Raw genomic sequence first — 20,225 nt, 5'->3', positions numbered from 1 at the left:
ACTGTTTTGGTTTGTTTTATGAGATCGTTGCTAACTGTGAATGCAATTATAGGTACATAGGCACAGCATCTGGATTGACAAGCCAGAAAGATTATCAAACCAGATTTTACTTGTTTTGATTATCCATTTCTACACACATGTATTCTGAGAAATTTTAGCTCCATGCAGTCTTAAAAGTGCATATCCCTCAAAGATGTTTGAGTTCACCTTACAAAAAAGAGTATATAGTCTTCATTTTCATCTTTATGAGTTTACAATATACATTCTTCTTTCATTTCAAAATTAAATGACCTGCACACAGTCACCAAGTCATATGGAAGTAATCGTTGAACTTCTAGTTAGAACAGGCAGCTCTCTACTCTGTGGGTTTGTTCGAAGACTGCATTCCTTCCCTTCCACCCTTTTTATCTTTGATGAAGATTAACCCAGATAAAGCTGCTTGCCGCACATGTAATGGGTTTTGATTCAACAACTCTTTTCTTGTTCTTGCCATGACTGAAGCACAGTTCATGGACATGGAGCTGAATGTTGTCCTGAATGCAGTCAGTACCACAGTCACTCAAAATGCTGTTTTGATTTACTCTGTGTAGAGACTACCCAGGTCTAGTTGTTTCAACTGTGCTTCACTTGGAGATTTAATTTTTAACTCTAGATGTAGCCTCAGGCACAGCTAACACTCCTCGATCTGTGCAAAACAATATCACAAAACCTTTCTAGCTGTTTAAGTAACCAGTAGATGAAGTAATTGCAAGCAGTATGGTAGATCATGTGCATCTAATTATATCCTTGGTGGGATTCACTGTAACCTTTTCTTTTTTGGTCTTCTGAAAGCATAAACATATATTTACACAAACACAGAAGCTCATCAATGTTAGTGTAAAGTGTTCCCCAAAGCAGCTACTTGGTTTTTATTTCATATGAGTAATTTTTCACTCCATATGATTTTCTTTCCCATCAAGGCAAAGAAAAATTGGGGTTTCATACTCTCCATTTTTTGATGTTTGGAAATGTATGTGTGCACACATGCATGTTTATACATGTATATATAAAAGCAGTTAATATTGCTAATTAAAAGCAATATCAATAAAAAGCCCATCATAGTTAGCTCATTTTATTGCATTTCACTAGAAACTTTTTAAAAAAGCCCTTGGTTTTTATAACAAAATAGCTTTGTCAGTTTTTCTAAGGAGCTGTGACTTAATGTGTTTTTCAGCTGAATTGAAGCATTTTTAAATTGAATTGATTAGGATTGCAGTTCCCTAAAGGTGGTATGTAATTCAGAAGAAAACTGGTAGCAGTTATCATTATCTGTGAATTTGCAATGAGGCTGTTGCTCTCACTTTTCATCTTGTATATTGGCTTTTGTGTTCAGGTTGTGTATTTTAGAATTGGTAATGAAAAAAAAAAATTTTGTCCGAGGTCAAGATTAAAGTTCTTGTCAGAGAGAGAACTGTTCTTTGTGTGCTTGCCTTCAGTGCAAGGGTAAAGAGGTATTAGGAGTCCCTTGACTGTTTGCATCTCACCTCTGATCAAAGTTTTAGAAAGACCCTACAGTTTTTCCCACTTCAGTTACTACCCTTGAAAAGTATATCTTTGATTTTAGCATGCAAGTCTAAATGTGTGGTCACTAGGATAGTAAAGCAAATGAACTGGTAATAGAGATAATCTCTTCAACAAAAAGTCTCAATTCTATAACATTGTGGAAAGGTGTGTGTAACTCCATGTATATTTTTATGTCATACCAGGTATTTAATTGATTCTGGTGCAATGTCATACTTCTCCTTACTATATAATCAGTTATTTGCAGAAGACCAGCAGTTTACCCTAGTTGAAGTCTTTTTCCTCACTTGTAAGGGAGGTAGAAGGAAGGAAAAAGTTGCTATCGGGTTTGTTAGTGCAACAGCTAAAAAAAACCGATTTCTCTGTTTCTGACCTTTTTCTAGTGCACGTTGCCAAAACCAAATTTCAGTAAGTCTTAACATCATTAACTTCCTAATATCAGATCCTACCTTGTGTTCAGATTCCATGGCATTTTTTGTGGGGCCTTGGTCACTTGGCTCAAACCAAAAAAATTCTGCCTGATCCCAAGGCAAAAACCTATTGTTTAACCTGCTATATGCTGAAAGCTACTGTTTGATTGGAATGGGATGAGGGAAGGGAAGCAAATTAAAGAAATGTTGCTGTAGGGAAGCTGGAGCCCTCATTTTTCCAGCAGCTGAGACTACTGGTGAACTTATCACCCTCTGGTGCCCATTGATGTGAGCTGTTCTGCCCCTGTAATGCTCACTGTAACTCCTGCCTGTGGCATTTGACAGAAGCTGACAAAGACCCGCAAACTCAGCTGTTGCAGCTTTGCTTTCACTAAAAGTGGTCAAAAGCAGAATTGCTCATGTCCATTCTCCTACCTCTAGCAGTGGTACAAACAGAATATGTACAGATTTCACCTCTGCCTTTTACCCCTGCACATCCATTGAGCATTTGGCAGCTAGCATTTGATAGATTCCAGGACTAAAACTGTATTTTCAACATTGTGTTTAATAACCCTGAAGGAACCTTTCTTCTTTGCATTTGTTCATTTGTATTTTGAACATCCTCATGATTTGTGCCAGTGAGTTCCACAGTCCAATTTTGCATTGTACTGAATTATATATATATATATATATATATATATATATATATACATACACTGTCTTGTGTTACTTTTCAATCTGCTGTATCATAGCCATGTTAGTGTCCTGTATTTCTTAGGAGAAATAATGAATGACAATTTCCTGTAGACTTTCCCCTTGTCATTCACAGTCACATACTCTGTTGTGTTTCACCTCATTTGCCTCTTCTAGTCTGAAGACTCACGATTTCAGTTCTTTGTGTACAAAAGCCATTCCATACCTGTGATCATTTGTGTCTCCTTGCATTATATCTTTTGTAGTTCTTCTGCATTTGTGTGAGGTGAGGTGACCAGAACAAGTAGCCAGATTTAAAATGAGGATGCATCATATATACAGTGCTGTAACAATGTTTTCCAGTTTCTCATAATTGCTCCTACCTTTCTCTTTGCCTTTTTGACTGCTGCTGAGCCAAATGCCCACAGTTACCCACTGTGACTGCAAGGTCCCTGTCCTGAGTGGAACAGACCTAAATTAAAGTCTTTATAACTATATGTGTGTAGTTAGGGCTGTGTATCCCCACAATCACCATTTTGCATTATATGAACACTAAATATAATTTCCCTTTTATTGTGCTCTTGGAATTTGTAAGATCCTTCTGCAGTTCTTAGCAACTGGTTTTACTTTGACTATCCTCTTTTTTTCTTGAATTTTTTGTCAGTAAACTTTGTGATGTTACTATTCACTCTCTTATCCAGATCACTTCACAAACAGCACAGCACACATCCTTATGTGACCCACTGGTAATATTCCTCTATTGTGAAAAACAGATGCATATTTACACTTCATTTCCTTTCTCTTAGTTATGGAAAGTATTGTAGGACTTTCCCTTCTAATCCTTGGCTCTTAGCTTCTGCCAGAGCTTTGATCAGGGACCTTCTCAAAAGCTTTTTGGAAATCCAGATTCACTCCAAGCAGAATCACTGTTTCCCATGTGATTCCTAACTCTTCCAGTGATCTCTAAGAGTATGGGAGGTAGGACTTCCCTCAACAAAAACAAGCAGATTCTTTACTGATTTATCTTATATGTGTGCGGATCTGTTCTAATCAATATTTATAGCTGTAGTGGATTTGCCAGCTGTAGCAGTCAAGTTGTACAGTTCTTCAGACCTTTGCCTTGGTGGAATTTCCATGTGGTGCTTTTGCCAAGGTATCTGCAAGGGCAGCGAGTGTGGCCATGGACAATGGTGAGCAGCTGGGAGCAGCCACCTCTTCAGCTGCTGCAGCCAAGGACAGTAAAACAAGTCCTGGGAAAGCCCTTTCCCCCCAGCTACTGCACTGGTACTCCACTACTGTAATTTTCCCCCTTCCCTTTTAATCCTAAAACCAAGAAGGCAGGAGGGGTTGACAGGTCAAACTTCCTTGCTTCCTTGTTCTCCTTTGTTGTGATCCGCTCCAATCACAGAGGAGCAAAGAGAACTAACTCTCTGAATAAAATGGAACAAACCTGGATGTTTGAATAATCCCCCAAATGCAACTAAAACCAAAATAAGTTAGATGTTGATACAAAAAAATATATCTTTTATTTAATAGTAAGAGAGGCAAAGAGAAAGAAAGGGAAAAGAGAGAAAGAAATAGAAATGGGGGTGTGGGGGGAAGGAGGACAGGGTAGAGTGACAGAGACAGATTAAGTAGAAGGATATCACTCCTCCATGAGTCTCAATGACATCTCCTTGTTTCCCTCCATCTGGTCTTCTTGGTGGTGAGGGTCCCCTGTCAAAAAGTATAGAATACAATGGATTCTGTAATATGTTTGGGCAGGTGGGACACAAAAGTACCTCCCTGAGGGGGGCCAGTTTGACACTTGTAAGACTGTGGATCTGTTGCATCATGCAGTATCATGTGCAGTGCTCTGGTGCAGGGTTTGGGGACCCCTTTAGGGAGGGCCTTTGATGGGCCATGACACCCCTCATCTATGCCCCATGTGAATGTCCCGTAGATGTGGCTTTCCAGGGGAGAGAGGCCCTGCAGCTGGGCCAGTCTGCCCAGTGGAAGATGGGTGTTCACTGCCTCTGACCTGAGGCTTTTTCCACCATATGCAAGAAATTTCTCCTCCTCCTCCCCCCTTTGATGTAGGGGTCTGTACAAGCCTGGCAGCAGGTAAGCCTGAGGCTGTAGCCTCCACCCCTGAAGGTGCTGGGCTTAATTCTCCTTTGAAAGTATTCTTCCCAAACCAGACCTGAGAACAGTGTCACTTTATCTTGCCTTGTTACACAGTTTTGCTAAAATAGGTAGTAGTCCTGTTTAAAAACAGTTAAGCCATAAACCATAACATTTCAGTCTCCAACATACTTTTCCTCATTTCATTCATTGATGCAGGTGTAGGGGATACTTTGAGATGATGCACAAAAGAGAGTAAATTAATTTGGAAAACTGGCCACAGCTGCTTCAAGGATAGAAAGTTAAACCTGTTTTCAGGTACCACGTGGGCTTTATTTCCTGCAGCTCCACTTCCTCCTGTATTTCTTTGACAGAATATCATTGTTTGTTTTCAGACTGCAATTCCTTAGGTACTTTACAGTTCTTGCATTTAAAAATGGTCTCCCATAAATGTCATAATGTATTTGTGTCAGTACTGTTATGTAGCATCAAAAATCAGAAACTTAAAAGATTTGAGGGGTTGAAGTGCTTGATTCCTTAAAAATAATAAAAGTAAGGTAACATTTATGGGGTAGTCAGACTCTTCAAAAAAATAACCATAAATTCCTTATAGCATGAGGATGATTCTTGTTCTCTCCTTTGCATGTTTTCCTCTGAAAATAAAGATCAGAACCTTAGAGTGGGTTATCTGTACAGCTCAGAAAAGTTTTCAGGAAGATCTGTTCTTCCTAGTTCATAATTCAAAAATAAACCATCACTTAATGAAAAAAGAAATTGCACATTCAAAGGCTATGAGAACCCAGAAGTTTCATCAACTTTTTTAGTCTCTCACCATTGTGGAGGGAGCTTTTGAAAATAGCATTTTATTTTCTTATAGGACTTCTAATTCTTCTGCTTGTTCTTCCGTGCATTTTTCTATGCATTCGGCGGGTCATGGACAAAGTGGCAAGGCAGGTTTTCTTGGTGCAAACAGGAGGGGGAGATGTCGGAATGTCCCTCAGACACTCTTGGATGTTCCGGGCCCAGGTCAGAAGCATTTGACACCCTGGCATGCAGCCACAGACCCCTGTGGCTTTGAACCTGATCCATGGAACAATTTATCAACCTTGCAGGAAGAACAAGAAATCACAAAAGTTTAGATATTATAGTAGAAGTAGTCACAAAGTAAAAGGAAGAATCTTTGAGTGCTGTACAGGGGGGTTTTAGGCCTTGTACAGAGGGGTCTGAGTTTTGTACATGAGGGTCAGAAGTTCTAAGACGGAGGGATTTGGGCGTGCCCTGTCCTTCTTCTTTCTCCTTCCTAACCTCCATGTTCATGGTGATGTTGGCACTCACAGATTGGTTTAGAGTAGAAAGTCACCATTCGATATAGGTGACAGGCATTGGGGAAAAACCATAAACATTTAACACATAATGTATGATATCAAAGAAGGCACCAGCCCCCTGGGAGTCAGTGTGTGCCTTTGTCTGACCTGCTGAACGGACCGCAGCAGCTCAGGAAGAAAATCTTTCAGATAACATACAATAAACTACCTTGAGACCGGATGACTGAAGACTACTGAGTCTTTCTTTGAAGGCATGGGTTGGAGGAGAGACTTTTCCACTTTTCAGGGTCACCCCAGTCTGGGGTGAGCCCTGTCAAAAGGCAATTAAAAAAACATTGATTGAGTGTTATTTTAGTCTGTGGAGCTCACTGGCATATGGAATTCTTAAGGAATTATTATTGAAGTCCAGCAAGACATTGGAGCATGGAAACAGTGAGTAGTGTTGAGAATTTTAAAAGAGGTTCTTCCTCTTAATCAAAACTTAAGTTCAGCACAAGATTCTAAGAATTAAGCCTTGGAGAGAGGAGTTGGGAGTGAGAAAATGCTGAAATAAACACAAACAAGGAATATGAACTGGTTTGTTCTTACTATACTCAGTAGAGGGAGGAAATTACATCTCATAAACACCATTCTTCTGCAGTGTTTTACCTCCAAGAAATACAAATGTTGGGTACATTGGTACTGAGAAGGAAACCAATCAGCTCCATGAATATCCATATATTCTCTCTAAGACAGAGCCAGCTCTTCAGGATTCTTAGACATATACAGGATTCACCACTCATTCTCCTAAAGCTGTTTTCCAGGTGGAAATTTTGGCTTCTTTCCAGCTAGACAAGTGCAACATCTCCCTTCACACCTGTAAGAGAACAGGACTGTAAACTATGTACGATTATAAATGTTGCAAGCTGTAGTCACTTGCTTTTATGTATGTTTCTAACGGAGAGACAGTTATCATCTTTCAGAGAGAAGACAAGAAGAATCATTAATTGTGAGCAGTATGAAATCTGAAAACTCTGTAAATTCCACAAACATTTTAGTAACTTGTGCATGTTTGTGGAAAAGGTACAGACTCGCAGGAAGCAAGAAAATAAGATATCTGGAGTTCTCTTACTCACACCATGAGTATTTTGTTTTTTCCTCACAGCAGCCTGAGCTGAGGGAGGAGGAAGATTTTGGCCTAAACAAAAAATTTTCTTGACATTGCTAAAGTGGCTGTTAGAGCAGATATGTATGCAGCCTGTGAGCCAGTTCAGGAGGTCTCTGTTGGTCCCTCGCAGCTTAGTTCATGCAGGAAGCCTTTAATGCCTGTACTAATATAGCTGCTGAGGATTAAGGATCGTTTAACAGAGGAGAAACTTTAATAGCTTATTCTGTATCACCTCAGTGGGACTGAAACACCAGATGCACCTCGCTTTCCTCCTAGTTCCTTTTCACATTGCATCACACCTCCTCCGTGTGAATGGCACTGTTGCCATCTGCTCTCCAGCAATGGGGTTAAGCAGAATCTCCCTGAATCTGAATCTTGAATTTAATGAATTGTCTTTGTGGTGCAATGCAGGTTCCGGGTTGACCAATGTTAAGACAGAAGAGATATCTGAGGTGAAGATGGATGCGGAGTTTCGGCATGACTCAGGATACGAAGTTCATCATCAAAAGCTGGTGAGCAATCAAACAGTGCTTTCCATGCATGCATTTTGAGATGCTGATTCAATCTTGATCTAGTGAGTCACTTATGGCCATGTTTTGCTTGAGTGTTGTGGACACTGAAAGTGCCAGCAAAAAGTTAGCATGTGAAAAGATTATGATTTTTCTGGTTCTCTCTTCAATGACAGTAAACCTGGAACACTGTCACCAGAGAGGATGGAAAGTCATTGAGCCTCACATGAGAGGAAATTACAACAGTTCCTGTCCTTGCACTACCATGTCACTGGATGTGCTTATATGGAGAATACTTGTCCCACGGTCCATCTGTCTCATAGTTTCTCTGTATCATACAAGGGATACAGAGGATGGAAAATGCTGAGTTTAAAAAAAAAGAAAAATAGTTTGAGACACATAGCACAGTGCAGCAAGAAATAGAGTAACACTGCTTCAGGACTACAGTCCTTTCCCATCAAAACAGATGGTAGTGGTGTATGCATGGAGCACAACCTTTCACAAGAATGGCTACTTGGGATAAAAGGAGATTCCCCACCGGCCTTAATTTTAGTTTGTGTTTGGCTGTATCTGTGTGTTTTGTTCCTTAAGGTATATGAAGTTATTATTAACAGGGGAAAGGCATGTAGAAGCAAAATATTGTTCCCCATTTGAACTGTGCTTCTTGTGAACATAAAAATGACAACCAAAAGCACTGTAGGTAAGAAAAGCATCTTCTAAAAGCTTTTTTTTGGTCGCTTAATAAGCAATGAAGAACCCAGACAGCAATGTTGACTATAAACCTGTTCTGTTTCTTCTTTGTAAGGATATATTATGTGATGAGGTTTCAGTTCCATAGCTTTCAATATCCTGATATTAAACTTGAAAGCTCTTTTTCCTTAATATATTTTTAAAGCTAAGTAGTGCTGAAAATCAAAATTATCATGGGACTCAAATTTGCATTTGAAGTAGACAATCACTCTGTGAAATTATATTCTGCCATATCTTTGATACCAAGAACTGAGAATTACCAATTTGATGAGTTAATCCAAAATGCATTAGCACTAATTTGGGAAAGTCTGACGTGCTTAGCTCAGATGGGTTAAATGTGCCAATGAAGCAAACCTGTGCAGGGTATAGAAGGGAAGGAATTTGCAGGAACGTGTGATAGACACAGTAGTTACTGGTGGTCATAGTTTTCAGTAGCACCCTTTAGTGTGTAAGTGGTTTGATACCATCTCAAGTAATTAGGTGCTGGGAGCTCCCCATACCATGGTGGCTGATGGGGAGGGCATTGCAGTCCCTGCACGTGGTAATCTGTGTCATGCTTAAAATGGGACCTTTCTAACTTTTCACAGTGTTTTTTGCCATACTTTTTGCTGATAGGTACAACTACTATTTAAAAATTAGTGATCTGTCTTGTAGGTTATCTTTTCAATTGAGACTGAGCAGGGATTCTGGTATTGCTGAGCAAGTACTGGACTGATGCTTACAAGGCCTTGCTTCCCTGCCGCACACCATGTCCTGTCCGATGCCCCTCTACATTTAGCGTTAATTCAAAAGCAGGGAGCAGAAAACACTTTGATCTGTGTATCCATTCTGTGCCATGGTAGAATTTCCTGAGTCTCCTAAGTATATCGCTTTGAATTCAGCTGCACATGGTATTTTACATGCAGACCTCTGTATTGGGTTGAAATTGCATTTATTTTCTCCTTTATGGAGGTTCATGTTTGAACTGTACATTAAATTGATTTTCATGGCTCAGAGTGCTTAAGGCCTTCCTCTCTTGCACATGTATGTTAGCTTGGGCATTTCACAATGCTCCTGAAATAGTATAGTAACATAATTTCAGTCCTAGGCAGGTAAAATTCATTGAAGAAATTACTACTTTGCACTGGTTTATGCCAACACTATCCATTGTTTCTACTTTCTAGTAATTTTTTAACTTTATTATAGCACATTTCTTGCTTGTGACTAGGAAAAATATAAATATTTATACTGCATGCTTTATTTAATACCTTTCTAATGAAAGTTGTGTTTATTAAAGAGTGCAAATGTTATACAGCTCAATATAATTCTTAGCTGGTTTCTTGCTTCCCTCTACATTTTTATTAAATACTTGTCAAAGTATTTAGTCTTTCAGCATGAGTCATACAATTTGGTGAATGTAATTTATTCTCTAATTATTTTTGCCCATTTTGGTTTAAAATAATAACAATAACAACAACAACAACAATAATAATAATAATAATAGCCTGCTGTTGGCATGCAGACAAAAGGATTGTAATGTATGCTCAGATGTGAAATAATCCTATGTATTCTTTGAATATGGAACAAGGCAATGAAGACAATCACCCATTTTTCATACCCGCTCCTGCTTATAAAAGCCAGTCTTATATGCTCAGTAAAGCATCTTGCTGTCCTCGGTTTCCCCTCATCAGTGTATAAAATTCAAGTGGATTTTCTCTGGTTTTCACACAACTATTACCTCCTAGGTCTCACAGAAGTACATCATGGAGATACAGCTTATTCTCTTTCCCTGCAAAATCTTGAAGCACTCCTTCGTGGTCATTTAAATCAGTGATAGCTTTTGCTGGCTCATCTCCTTAGGTGTGAGAATTTTCTCCCAGCCGGTTGCGTGCAGGTTTCACTATAGCTAACAGGTCCTTCACTAGTCTTTTATCGAAAAAATGCATCATGGTCCAAACAGGCCACACAGTTGTAAATTTATGACTACACTCATGATTAGCATTCTGAAAATAAAGAAATATGTGTGCTCCTGGGTTACTCTACTCAAGCCTATCACTCATGCAATTAGCTTGACTTGCTTACTCAAGGGAAAAAGGGAGCGACTATCTAAGACCTTTGTGAAGCTGAACATGGAGCTGAGTTCCCCTTTAGCATAGCACTGCTACACCACAGGCCATTCATATGTCCCAGATTGCTCCTCTCCAGCTTTCAGAGCTTTGTGGCACAGCAGTCCAGGTTTGAGTAATTACCAAGACATGCAGTGCCATTTAATTACTGATGCTTCAGTAGTCTTTACATTGCTGTGGCAGCTTGGCAGGTTAGTCAACTGTTCAGTGAGCTTTTTATTAGCCATCTTCCTTTATATTTCTTTTGTAGGTGTTCTTTGCTGAAGATGTGGGCTCAAATAAAGGTGCCATCATTGGACTAATGGTGGGAGGTGTTGTCATAGCAACAGTGATTGTCATTACTTTGGTGATGCTGAAGAAGAAGCAGTACACATCTATTCATCATGGGGTTGTGGAGGTAAGAAAAGACTTCCAAGCACAACTGGTGTCATCTGTGCAACATAGTCAACACACTGCTCTATAAATATTAACTTATGAAGGAAGAAACTGTAGTTTTAGCTATGTTGGCACTGTTGCATCCAGCAGTGTGAAATCAATTTGCTTTATTTAGTAAATGCAAACACAATGTAAACCATGTTAAAGTGGGTGTAAAACCACATAACTTTCTTCTGCAGCTATTCCAGACCAGTCACTTAATAATATGAAAGTTCATTTTTTAAGAAATTTGACAGTAGCCAATGAGAAGAGACTGCGCAAGAGGAAAAATCAGGTTTTACAGTTGGTAATTCACACACCAATTTTTCTATTTAGCTTTAATGTTTGAGACTGGCCTTCCCATAGCTTGTGCTGTGCACTGCAACGATTTTCTCCAGACAGGTATTTTATTGTTCTCTGTTCTCTAAATAAGATTTTTTGTTGCCATAAACAGCTTTGGATTTATGGCTAATCTGAAACTCTTCATTTTGAGAAACAAATAGTATATAAGACTCTTATATAGGATTTTCAAGATCAAAATCTTTGTCTCTTCTCAGTCTGCCATGGAGTTTTGTGGTCAATTTACAGTAATTTAAGATATTTTATCTATTTTATGGCTTTAAGATAAGATCTCTGTAAGTAGAAAAATTTCACTATGAGAACTGGAAGAGGTTCATGTAACTCTTTTTCTTCCCATTTAGTTTGCTGTGTGAGTGTCTGGTTTGCAGATAATACTTGTATTAGTAAGCACTTGAGACACGTGTCTATTTTTGCTTTTTAGAATTGGTATTCTACATTTTTGATTGAAACTGAAGTCTTGATCAAGTCCATAGTTTATGTTGGTTTAATCTTGAGTCAAATGAACCTTGCTTTGGTCTTGCTGGAGACACACATGCTTCATGATGCATTTATTCCACTGTCTGGGATTACAAAGGGTCTTAAGAATTATTTGTGTAAGCCTTTGTCTTAAGCCTATGCTTGTGCATCCTTGTGTCCACACTGTGGTTATCCATGTGGTTTGAAACTTTCCAAAGAGACGTGGTCAGAAGATCACCAACAGTGTGAGGTATGTGGGGTGATTTGCACAGATAGCAACCTGTGCAGAATTTTGGATGAAGAGGCAGAAAATAGCAAATAGGAATCTCAGCTTTAGCTTTTGATGTGATAGCTTTCAGCCCATTTTGTAGAAAATTGATGCAGATTTTAGTATTAATCCACCAAGCCAGTGGATATCTGGATATCTGCTGCCAACAGTTGTGCCACCAGAGACCCTCCTTTGGGTGAATTTTGTAATAACGGAAAAAGCAGGAACCTTGTTAGGCTAGACTTCAGATCAGACATTGAATGTAGACATACCATTATTGCAGAATCTTGGTTTGAGAGACAGGTCTCTGCTAAGGAAGGCAGAAGCCTACGTCAGAAAGGAAAATGTAAACCTACTCCCTCCAAATTACTATAATTTTGAAATTAAAGGGCTCTCAGGCAAAGATATGAGGATAGGAATAACAGTTCTTTACTAGTATGTATAAATTTTTAAAAAATGACAACAACAAACTACAACTTAATAGGAAAATTAAAAGGCAGTAGTACAAAACCACTGACAGTCAGAATACAACCTGACACCCTGTCGGTCAGTGTGTTGGTAGCAGTCTGATTTAATGGTGTTGGTGCAGTCCTCCTAGAGTGACAAATGTCATTCTGTTGAAGCAGTGATCCTGTGTAGTTTTCCTCTGAAGGTCCAGTGATATGGATGGGTCTGGTCTTCCTCTGGGAATCCAGTGGAAAAAGGCTGACTGTGGTGTTCTAAATCTCAGATTATATCCAGGTTGGCACCTCCCCCTGGGTGGAGCATCTCACAATGTAATTTTATTATTTATTTATGTAATTATGATTATTATGATTTATGATAATTTTATCAGTCATGCAGTGACACTCAATGGCACATTAATAGAAGATATTCCCCTGGAGGGAGGAAGAGTCGTGGAAGAGATAAAGAACACTGCATTACCTGGTTTTAATAGCTGGCCCATTAACAGAAGTTATCCTCCCAGAGTTATGAGGGATGGGTTATGCAAGAGATAAAGAACACTGCCCCCACCTGGTTTTAACAGATGATAATAGAATACATGCTTTTGGTTAAATCTTGCATTGCAACCAAAGACACAGTAGAAGCTTAAAATTCCAGGTGAGTTGCACCTGATAGAATGACACGGCAAAGGTGATTCTGGACTTCTACAAGCTTTCTTTGGTAACAGTGAATTTGGAACTGTTTGCCTAGAAATAACATACACAAGCTGAATAAGTAATTCATGTCAAAATGACAGCATCACTTAATAAATATTATGTGATTTTTATCTGTAAAAATTTTTATAGATAGAACCATAAAGCTCTAGCATGCAGATGTACCAAGAATATTAGTGGATTTATAGTATCACACTGTAGATTGTGTCACCTTGTGAATTTTCTGGCATTGGCAGCCAGGATTCCTTCTTCTGCCTGACTTGCTCTGTGGTCTTAACAGGCTACACAGCCTCACTGTCCAAGTTTCTTGCCTGCAAGAAAGGCATAACATCTGTTTTTGTCCTAAGATGGTAAAAATTTTGTAGCACTTGTATTGGGGACAAAAAAAAAAAACAGAAGAGCCATATACAATTGATGTTTAATACTAAAATGTCTTCAAAATAAAGCTGTTACATTCTAAAGAGAATTCATTTATTTAGATACAGCCCACCTCTAGTATACTGTGCACAGAAAGCAAGGAAGAGCAAAATCACTTGATGTAAATATAACTCTACATCAGCTCTAGCTTGGCTGAGTGTATTTTAACTAATTTACCACCTCTTTGTTGTGTGTCAGAAGTTACTGTGTGAATTTAACCTTGTGATAATGAAAGATTACTAAACAGGTCTTGTTCTACCTATGTTCTTGTCTTCCAAAAAGACACTCTCATTTCACTATGACTTTTTCTAACAAAATAAGTTATTAAAAATCCTGTTAGCCTTTCTTTAAGCTCTGAGAATGGATATACTTGTCCTATTTAGAAGTGTCATTTTTCCCTATTCTGAGAATAAAAATGTTCCAAAGTTGTTCAGCCTCCCCAGGGAAAAAACTTTCATAGTTAAGTAAATAAATGACTGAGAGATTGAAAATTACTTATTACATGTGCACACAGGGGCTCCGACAAATATTTTGAAGGGTTTTTTTGCAGGTGCACCCTGCAAAAAAATATGTCTGCATATTTTCTCCATGAAAGCAGGTGGCAAAACAGATTCTCACATCTCCTATGCACTTGGCAACTGCTGACTGTCTCACCTTCTCCTCTGTGAGGATATCCTATTCAAAACTCATTTGCTTTCTTACAGAAGCAGGACCTCCAGCAGTGACAACAGGAGGTCTTTGCAGCATGGAGCAGACACTGAAATTGCTGAAGGGGATAGGTGGACAAACAGTCTCACAAGAGGTTATCTACCTGACTGAGGTGTTTTTTCAAGAGATATCAGGTCATAGAATAGAGAAGTGTTGAACCAGAGCATCTACGCCTCTTACATGCTGGGTTCAGCTTCTGCCACCTCCATAATGGGAAGCAAAAAGCTTCTTAAAATGGTGAGGGGCTTTGGGAATTTACTGACAGGGAGATAACTGGGTGCAAAATATGTCATTTGGCAGAGTGGTACCTAGGGCAGATGTTGTAAGGAATGTGAAGAGTTTGGTAGCATCAAAATGGGTAAAAAAAAAAAAAGACATTCAAGATGAGTGATAGCACACGTAGGTTGATAGATGGATTACCCTGCAGCAGAGAGCTACAGGAAAGACAGGAGGTACCATCACTAGTTATTTTAAGGGCTGAAGGGGAAATTAAAAAAAAATTTACCAAGACTGCAAGTTGGATCTTCAGTAAATCCCTTTTATCTATAAATGCCATATTTCAGAGTTTATTGGACTTTAACTAGAAACTTCTTGTCAAAACAAAAATTTTTAATACTGTACAATTGTGCAAAGGCGTTAAAAAAATCAGTCTTTTTCTACTGTCCTTTTTTTTTTTTTCCTAATCTCTTTCTCCTTGATTTTCTTCCAAGTGTCTCATCAATTCTTTGGTCTCTTCTACCTTGCAGTTTCCTTGATTCCTTTTTAATTTATGGTGGTCTGTCACTCCATTTCTTTCTCACAAGCAGGTTATGCTGTATACTTACCACATTTTCTAGTCATGAATAAGAAAAGCTGAGTGAGAGACATAAACTAAAATGAGTGACAAAGTTCAATACAGTATTGTTTGGAGCTTAAAGACAGAAGTCTAGCACATGTTTTGGCATCCCCCTCCTTTGCATCTCAGCCTAGTGGGGGGGTCTCCTAGTAATGAAAATGCTCTCAGGCTGGTATTGATAGATATGTAACTCTGGTCCATAAATGCCAGAGCTTCATGTTGAGTTTTAATTTTATGCTAGAAGAGAATCTGTTAGTAGGATTAGTTGTGAATTGTGACACCCTCATGTCATGATTTGAAGAAGCACTGGATCCTCTGAGATAGTGGTGATAACAGTGTAGAAGAACCAGGGCTGACTTGGTGCTGTAGCAGCCCCTTCAAGAGTGAATGGAAGGGTGACTTTTCTCTGCAGCTGCTTTTATTCTTATTTTCTGTAGGTGCTGAAAAGGCTGCAGGAACATTTGCTATGTTCCTGCTTTGTTCTTGCCTTCACATCCATGTTCACAACAACTTCAGCAGCAGCTAACAAAATGCTGTTAATGCTGTTAAATTTGTGAGTCCTTAGGGTGGGAATTAGGCCTTTGGTACATTTGTACAAAATCTATGTGGAATGGGTTTGTTAGGCCCTACTGCTGTTAAACTGCTAGCAAAACAAGTGCTCTACTGAACAGCAATAGCATGGAGGGATTGCCAGTCAAAGATTCACTGCATATGGATCTAGGTGGTGTATTTTTGTGGAGGGAGAAATTGGCAGCCCCAGAAAAGACAGGTAAAGCTGCAGAAAGCAGCCCAGCCCCTGGGGTAGTGGCAAAGTTGAGTGGTGTGAGGTGTGGGCCTCTCCCCATTCCTCTCCAGCCCTGATCCCAGTGTAGGGGACACAGAGCAGCTGGCACAGACCCTTCTTTAAAATGCCAGCACACAGCTGTACCCTGACTGCTGAGCACATGGCTGTACAGGATGTCTTGGGATTTTGGAGTGGGAGGTTGAAGAGAAGACAGGATCCTTGATGGATCAAAATGATGGTTGACAGCCAAGCTGAGCACTTGGCATATACATGGGCTGGCCAGGGGAAGCTTGCATCCTTCAGAAGAAAAAAGGTTGTCATTTTTTGGAGAGGGAGGGGACAGGGAAAGGAAGAAATTATTCCGTCTTCCCCCCAGTTTCTCAAACAAGGGAGATAAAGCAAGAGTGACCTATAAGCATGATCTTGCTACCTAAAAACATGTCACATGAGCTGAAGAAATAGGTGGATTTGGGGATCGTTGTGTAAGAGAAATACTGTATGCAAATGCAAGAAAGAAAGAAAGAAAGAAAGAAAGAAAGAGAGAGAGAGAAAGAAAGAGAGAAAGAAAGAGAGAAAGAAGAAAGAAAGAAAGAAAGAAAGAAAGAAAGAAAGAAAGAAAGAAAGAAAGAAAGAGGAAAAAAAAGAAAACCTGTGAATGGCAGTATTAAAAGTCCAAGTTATATTGCAGAATTGAAACACAAGGAGCACAGTATCAATGTGGCCCAGTGATGCTTTCTGTCTGGCATCCTGTTCCTGCCCACAGGAGTCAAGGGGTGCTGAAAGTCTCAGGGCTCCCAGCTGTGAAGAGTTTCACAATAGCTTGTGAGCGAGAGATATATATATGTGTGTGTGTGTGTGTGTGCGTGTGTGTATGTATATGTATAGGTATATATGTGTATATATATGTATATGTATATATATACACATATACATGTGTATGTATATGTGTATATGTATATATATATACATATATGTGAGCTATATATTGTGTATATATATATATACATAGAGCAATATATAACCTTTAAGTTGGATATCTCATGAAAATGTCTAATTATTGTGTAAGAAAAACACATCTGATGGGAGGTACAATTGAGTGCATGTGCCACACCATAGAGAACCATTTCTTAAATGGCAAATAAAAGAGCATATAAAGTGGCGATGGCTCTGAGAGGAGCCATTTTTTGGTAGGACTGTGGGAAAGGTGGTCAGTACTATGTTGTAACCTGCCGTAATGAAAGAATAGCGGCAAAAATAAGCTAAACAGCCTCTGTTTTTCCCAAGCATGGGAAGAACATACCTTTAGTCTTTCTCCAGGGTATCAGGGAACAACTTACCAACATCTTCTCTCCTCACTAGGCTGAGATATTTCCAGTATTGCAGAGTAGATTTAAAATTGGTAGCAGACATCAGTGCTTCTTTGCATTTTTATTAAAAGGTTAGATAGAGAAAGTTAGGGTTTCTTGAGAGAATACTACCCTTTCTTAAAGGCTAGTTTGTTGCTGAAGGTGACTTACTGTATTTCCAAGAGGTCACTACTTACATTAATCCACAGGAAAATATTCATACCTAATACTTAACAGTAGAGTTTAGGCACCTTCCTGATTTTAGACACTGTAAAATTCACTTTTTACCTTTGTTTTTAGGAGCTGTCAAACACTAGATACATCAGGTAGCAAATGAAATAACTGACAAGCAGACTGTTTTCATAGGTGCTTAGCAAGATAGCCAGGATTCAGCAGATTTTGAATGTACAACTACTGAGCTCATACAGCAGAGATAAAATACCTAATTTAGATTTAGAGACTGTTCTCACCCACTCTAATTTGATGGAGTTTTGTATTATTGTTCAGTGAAGGAAGAAAATAATCTGTGAAGATGCAGGTATTGAATGGAGAAGTCAAAACTGAGCTTCATGCCTGTCTTCCAAGTAATCAAGAAAGGTCCATTTTTGTTAAGTATAAATACTTAAACCAGTGCAGACGTGTCAAGGTTTTTGTCACTAACCTGAGCCAAAGTCAGCCTTGGAGGTAGAGGAGGTCTGTGTCCCTAAGTGAAATAGGATTTTTCGCTTACCTTGTGCCTGGCTGCTTTGGCATTTCCTTGCTACTCTCATTTTATCTTTTCCAAATAATTTTTTGTTTTGAGACCACCACACCTGTGACAGATCTGGGAGCACAATGCAGGCAGAAGGCAGACTCAAGCCACTGCTTTTTAGTGTGCTTTTTCTTTTCTTTAGAGCCGAAATTGATCCCAAGTATAGCTATTGATATAAATGCTGGGGGGGAAAAAATCTCTTAGTGAGGGACTAGCAGAGAGAGGCAAACTGCACCCCCCTTTTTTTTATTGGAGAGTTGCTTCCTGAGCCAGACAATAAATTCCAAAGCTGGTCAGCTGGTTTTGAAGTCCTGCAGCAATAAAATGAGTTGTGGAGTTGTTCTTGGTGCATTATCATCTTTATAATCTTCTGTTCAAAAGGTGAGCCAGAGGAGGCTTTCTGCCCAAACAGAGAGGGTATAAAGTATGTTGGATAGCCGTGAACTGGGGAAACACAGGTATGCCGTGAATTAAGCAGGAATGTGACCCCAGTTGTCCCCTCTCTTGACAGGTGGATGCTGCAGTGACACCAGAGGAGCGCCACCTTTCCAAGATGCAGCAAAATGGCTATGAAAATCCCACATACAAGTTCTTTGAACAGATGCAGAACTAGGACATCATAGCAGCCTCATGAGTTGAACAGAAGAATAATTGCTTCACTGCCCATTGGTGTTCAGTTATAATGTGGAAAGAAAGAAAAACACTCTGCTTTATTATTTACTCATTCTCGCCTTTTGACAGCTGTGCTGTAACACAAGTAGATGCCTGAACTTGAATTAATAAAATTGGTAATGTATTTTCTCTCTTTTTCTCTTTACATTTCAGTCTTTACACTACATTATTAATGAATGTTTTTTGTGAACTGTAAAGAGGTTAGCTGTATTTAACTAGTGCATGGATAGATTCTCTTTCCCAATTATTTATCATGTAGCTCCTTAGCCAGTTGTATATTATTCTTGTGATTTGTGACAAAAATTAGGTCCTAGTTGAAACACGCTTTAAGAATTGATGGGGGATGCTTTCTGTGTCTGTGGGGTTTAGCTGCTTCTCTTCGCTGAGCATTTTTTTCTGATCACTATGCATTTTAAAGTAAACCAACATTTTTTAAAAGTATTTCAGACGAGTTATTGAATTTCTTTTCCTTTGCAACTGCATTTTATTGTATGGATTATTGCTCCTGCTGTATTAGTGATGTAGAAATCATGAGAATACACATTTGTTTCGTTGTGCCTGTTTTATGTGCACACTTTAGGCATTGAAAGGTAAACTTTATTTTCTTTTCCATGTATCTTTTTGATCTTAAAAAAATTATTAAAAAGAGTCCCTGTTAATTGTGAGCACTTCTGGGGGAAGAAGTGCCTGCTGGCCAAAAATTAACGGGAGTCCTCTGCAGGATGATTGTACAGAGCCATTGCTTATTAATTGATAGCTTTCTACACTGTGTTACATAAATAAATTAAGAAAAGAATGTGTGGGCAAGAGTTTTCTTTGGAGGCAGAAAACAAAGAGTTCTGAAAGCCATTTAAACAGAATACATGGGTGGTCACACTGAGAGAGTTGGGATCCTACAGAGATTGCAGCACTGACAGTTGGACTAGAGCAGAAGGAAGGCAGCAGTGAGATAGGGCAGGAAGTGGGAAGTGCCATCTTTGGCACAGCTACCCTCTAATATGTCTTTTCCTTTTTTCCTTTTCTTTTACTTTCAGTTTGTATAACAGTGTTTAAATGTAAATAAATACATTCCTGGAGGAGCCCTGTTGTAGTAGTGCGTTTCTGTGCCAACCAGCTACCTTTGCTCATGCAGAAGAGCACGATGTGGATGGCTAACCAACCTCCCACTTTCCTGGCCATCCCCTAGTGTGATTTACCAGCAAGTTCTTCCCTCTCCTCCCCGCACCTCTGATGCCTTTCTGGCAAGATCTATGCCTTGCAATGTGCTATATTGGTGAAGGTGAGGAGGAGCCTCCCAGACTGCATCCAGCTTGGTTCTGCTGCCTCACACTGAGTGCCCAGGAGGGATAGAACAGCAGCACCACGATTTTTTTACTGCAGGAAGATGGTGAAGCCATTGGTGAGCTGGGATACATAACCCCCAGCCCAGCATGTTCTCTCCATTGCCTGAGAGTT

At 39.3% G+C, this 20,225-nt stretch overlaps 1 protein-coding gene across 4 annotated transcripts in view; it reads left to right on the top strand.

The window, feature by feature from the left end:
- Window positions 1-19,849, top strand: part of APP (amyloid beta precursor protein) — a 233,854-nt gene extending 214,005 nt beyond the window's left edge. For all 4 annotated transcript variants that reach the window (XM_068180683.1, XM_068180685.1, XM_068180684.1 and 1 more), the window contains 3 exons: window positions 7,650-7,750; window positions 10,853-10,999; window positions 18,610-19,849. In XM_068180683.1, the coding sequence (XP_068036784.1) occupies window positions 7,650-7,750; window positions 10,853-10,999; window positions 18,610-18,711 (350 nt within the window). In that variant the 3' untranslated portion in view covers window positions 18,712-19,849. The remainder of the gene's footprint in view (window positions 1-7,649; window positions 7,751-10,852; window positions 11,000-18,609) is intronic.
- The last annotated feature ends 376 nt before the right edge of the window (window positions 19,850-20,225 follow it).

The sequence above is a fragment of the Anomalospiza imberbis genome, chromosome 2 (assembly GCF_031753505.1).
Source record: "Anomalospiza imberbis isolate Cuckoo-Finch-1a 21T00152 chromosome 2, ASM3175350v1, whole genome shotgun sequence".
In the NCBI taxonomy this organism is placed as follows: Eukaryota; Metazoa; Chordata; class Aves; order Passeriformes; family Viduidae; genus Anomalospiza; species Anomalospiza imberbis.
This window is presented reverse-complemented; position numbering and strand designations above follow the sequence as displayed.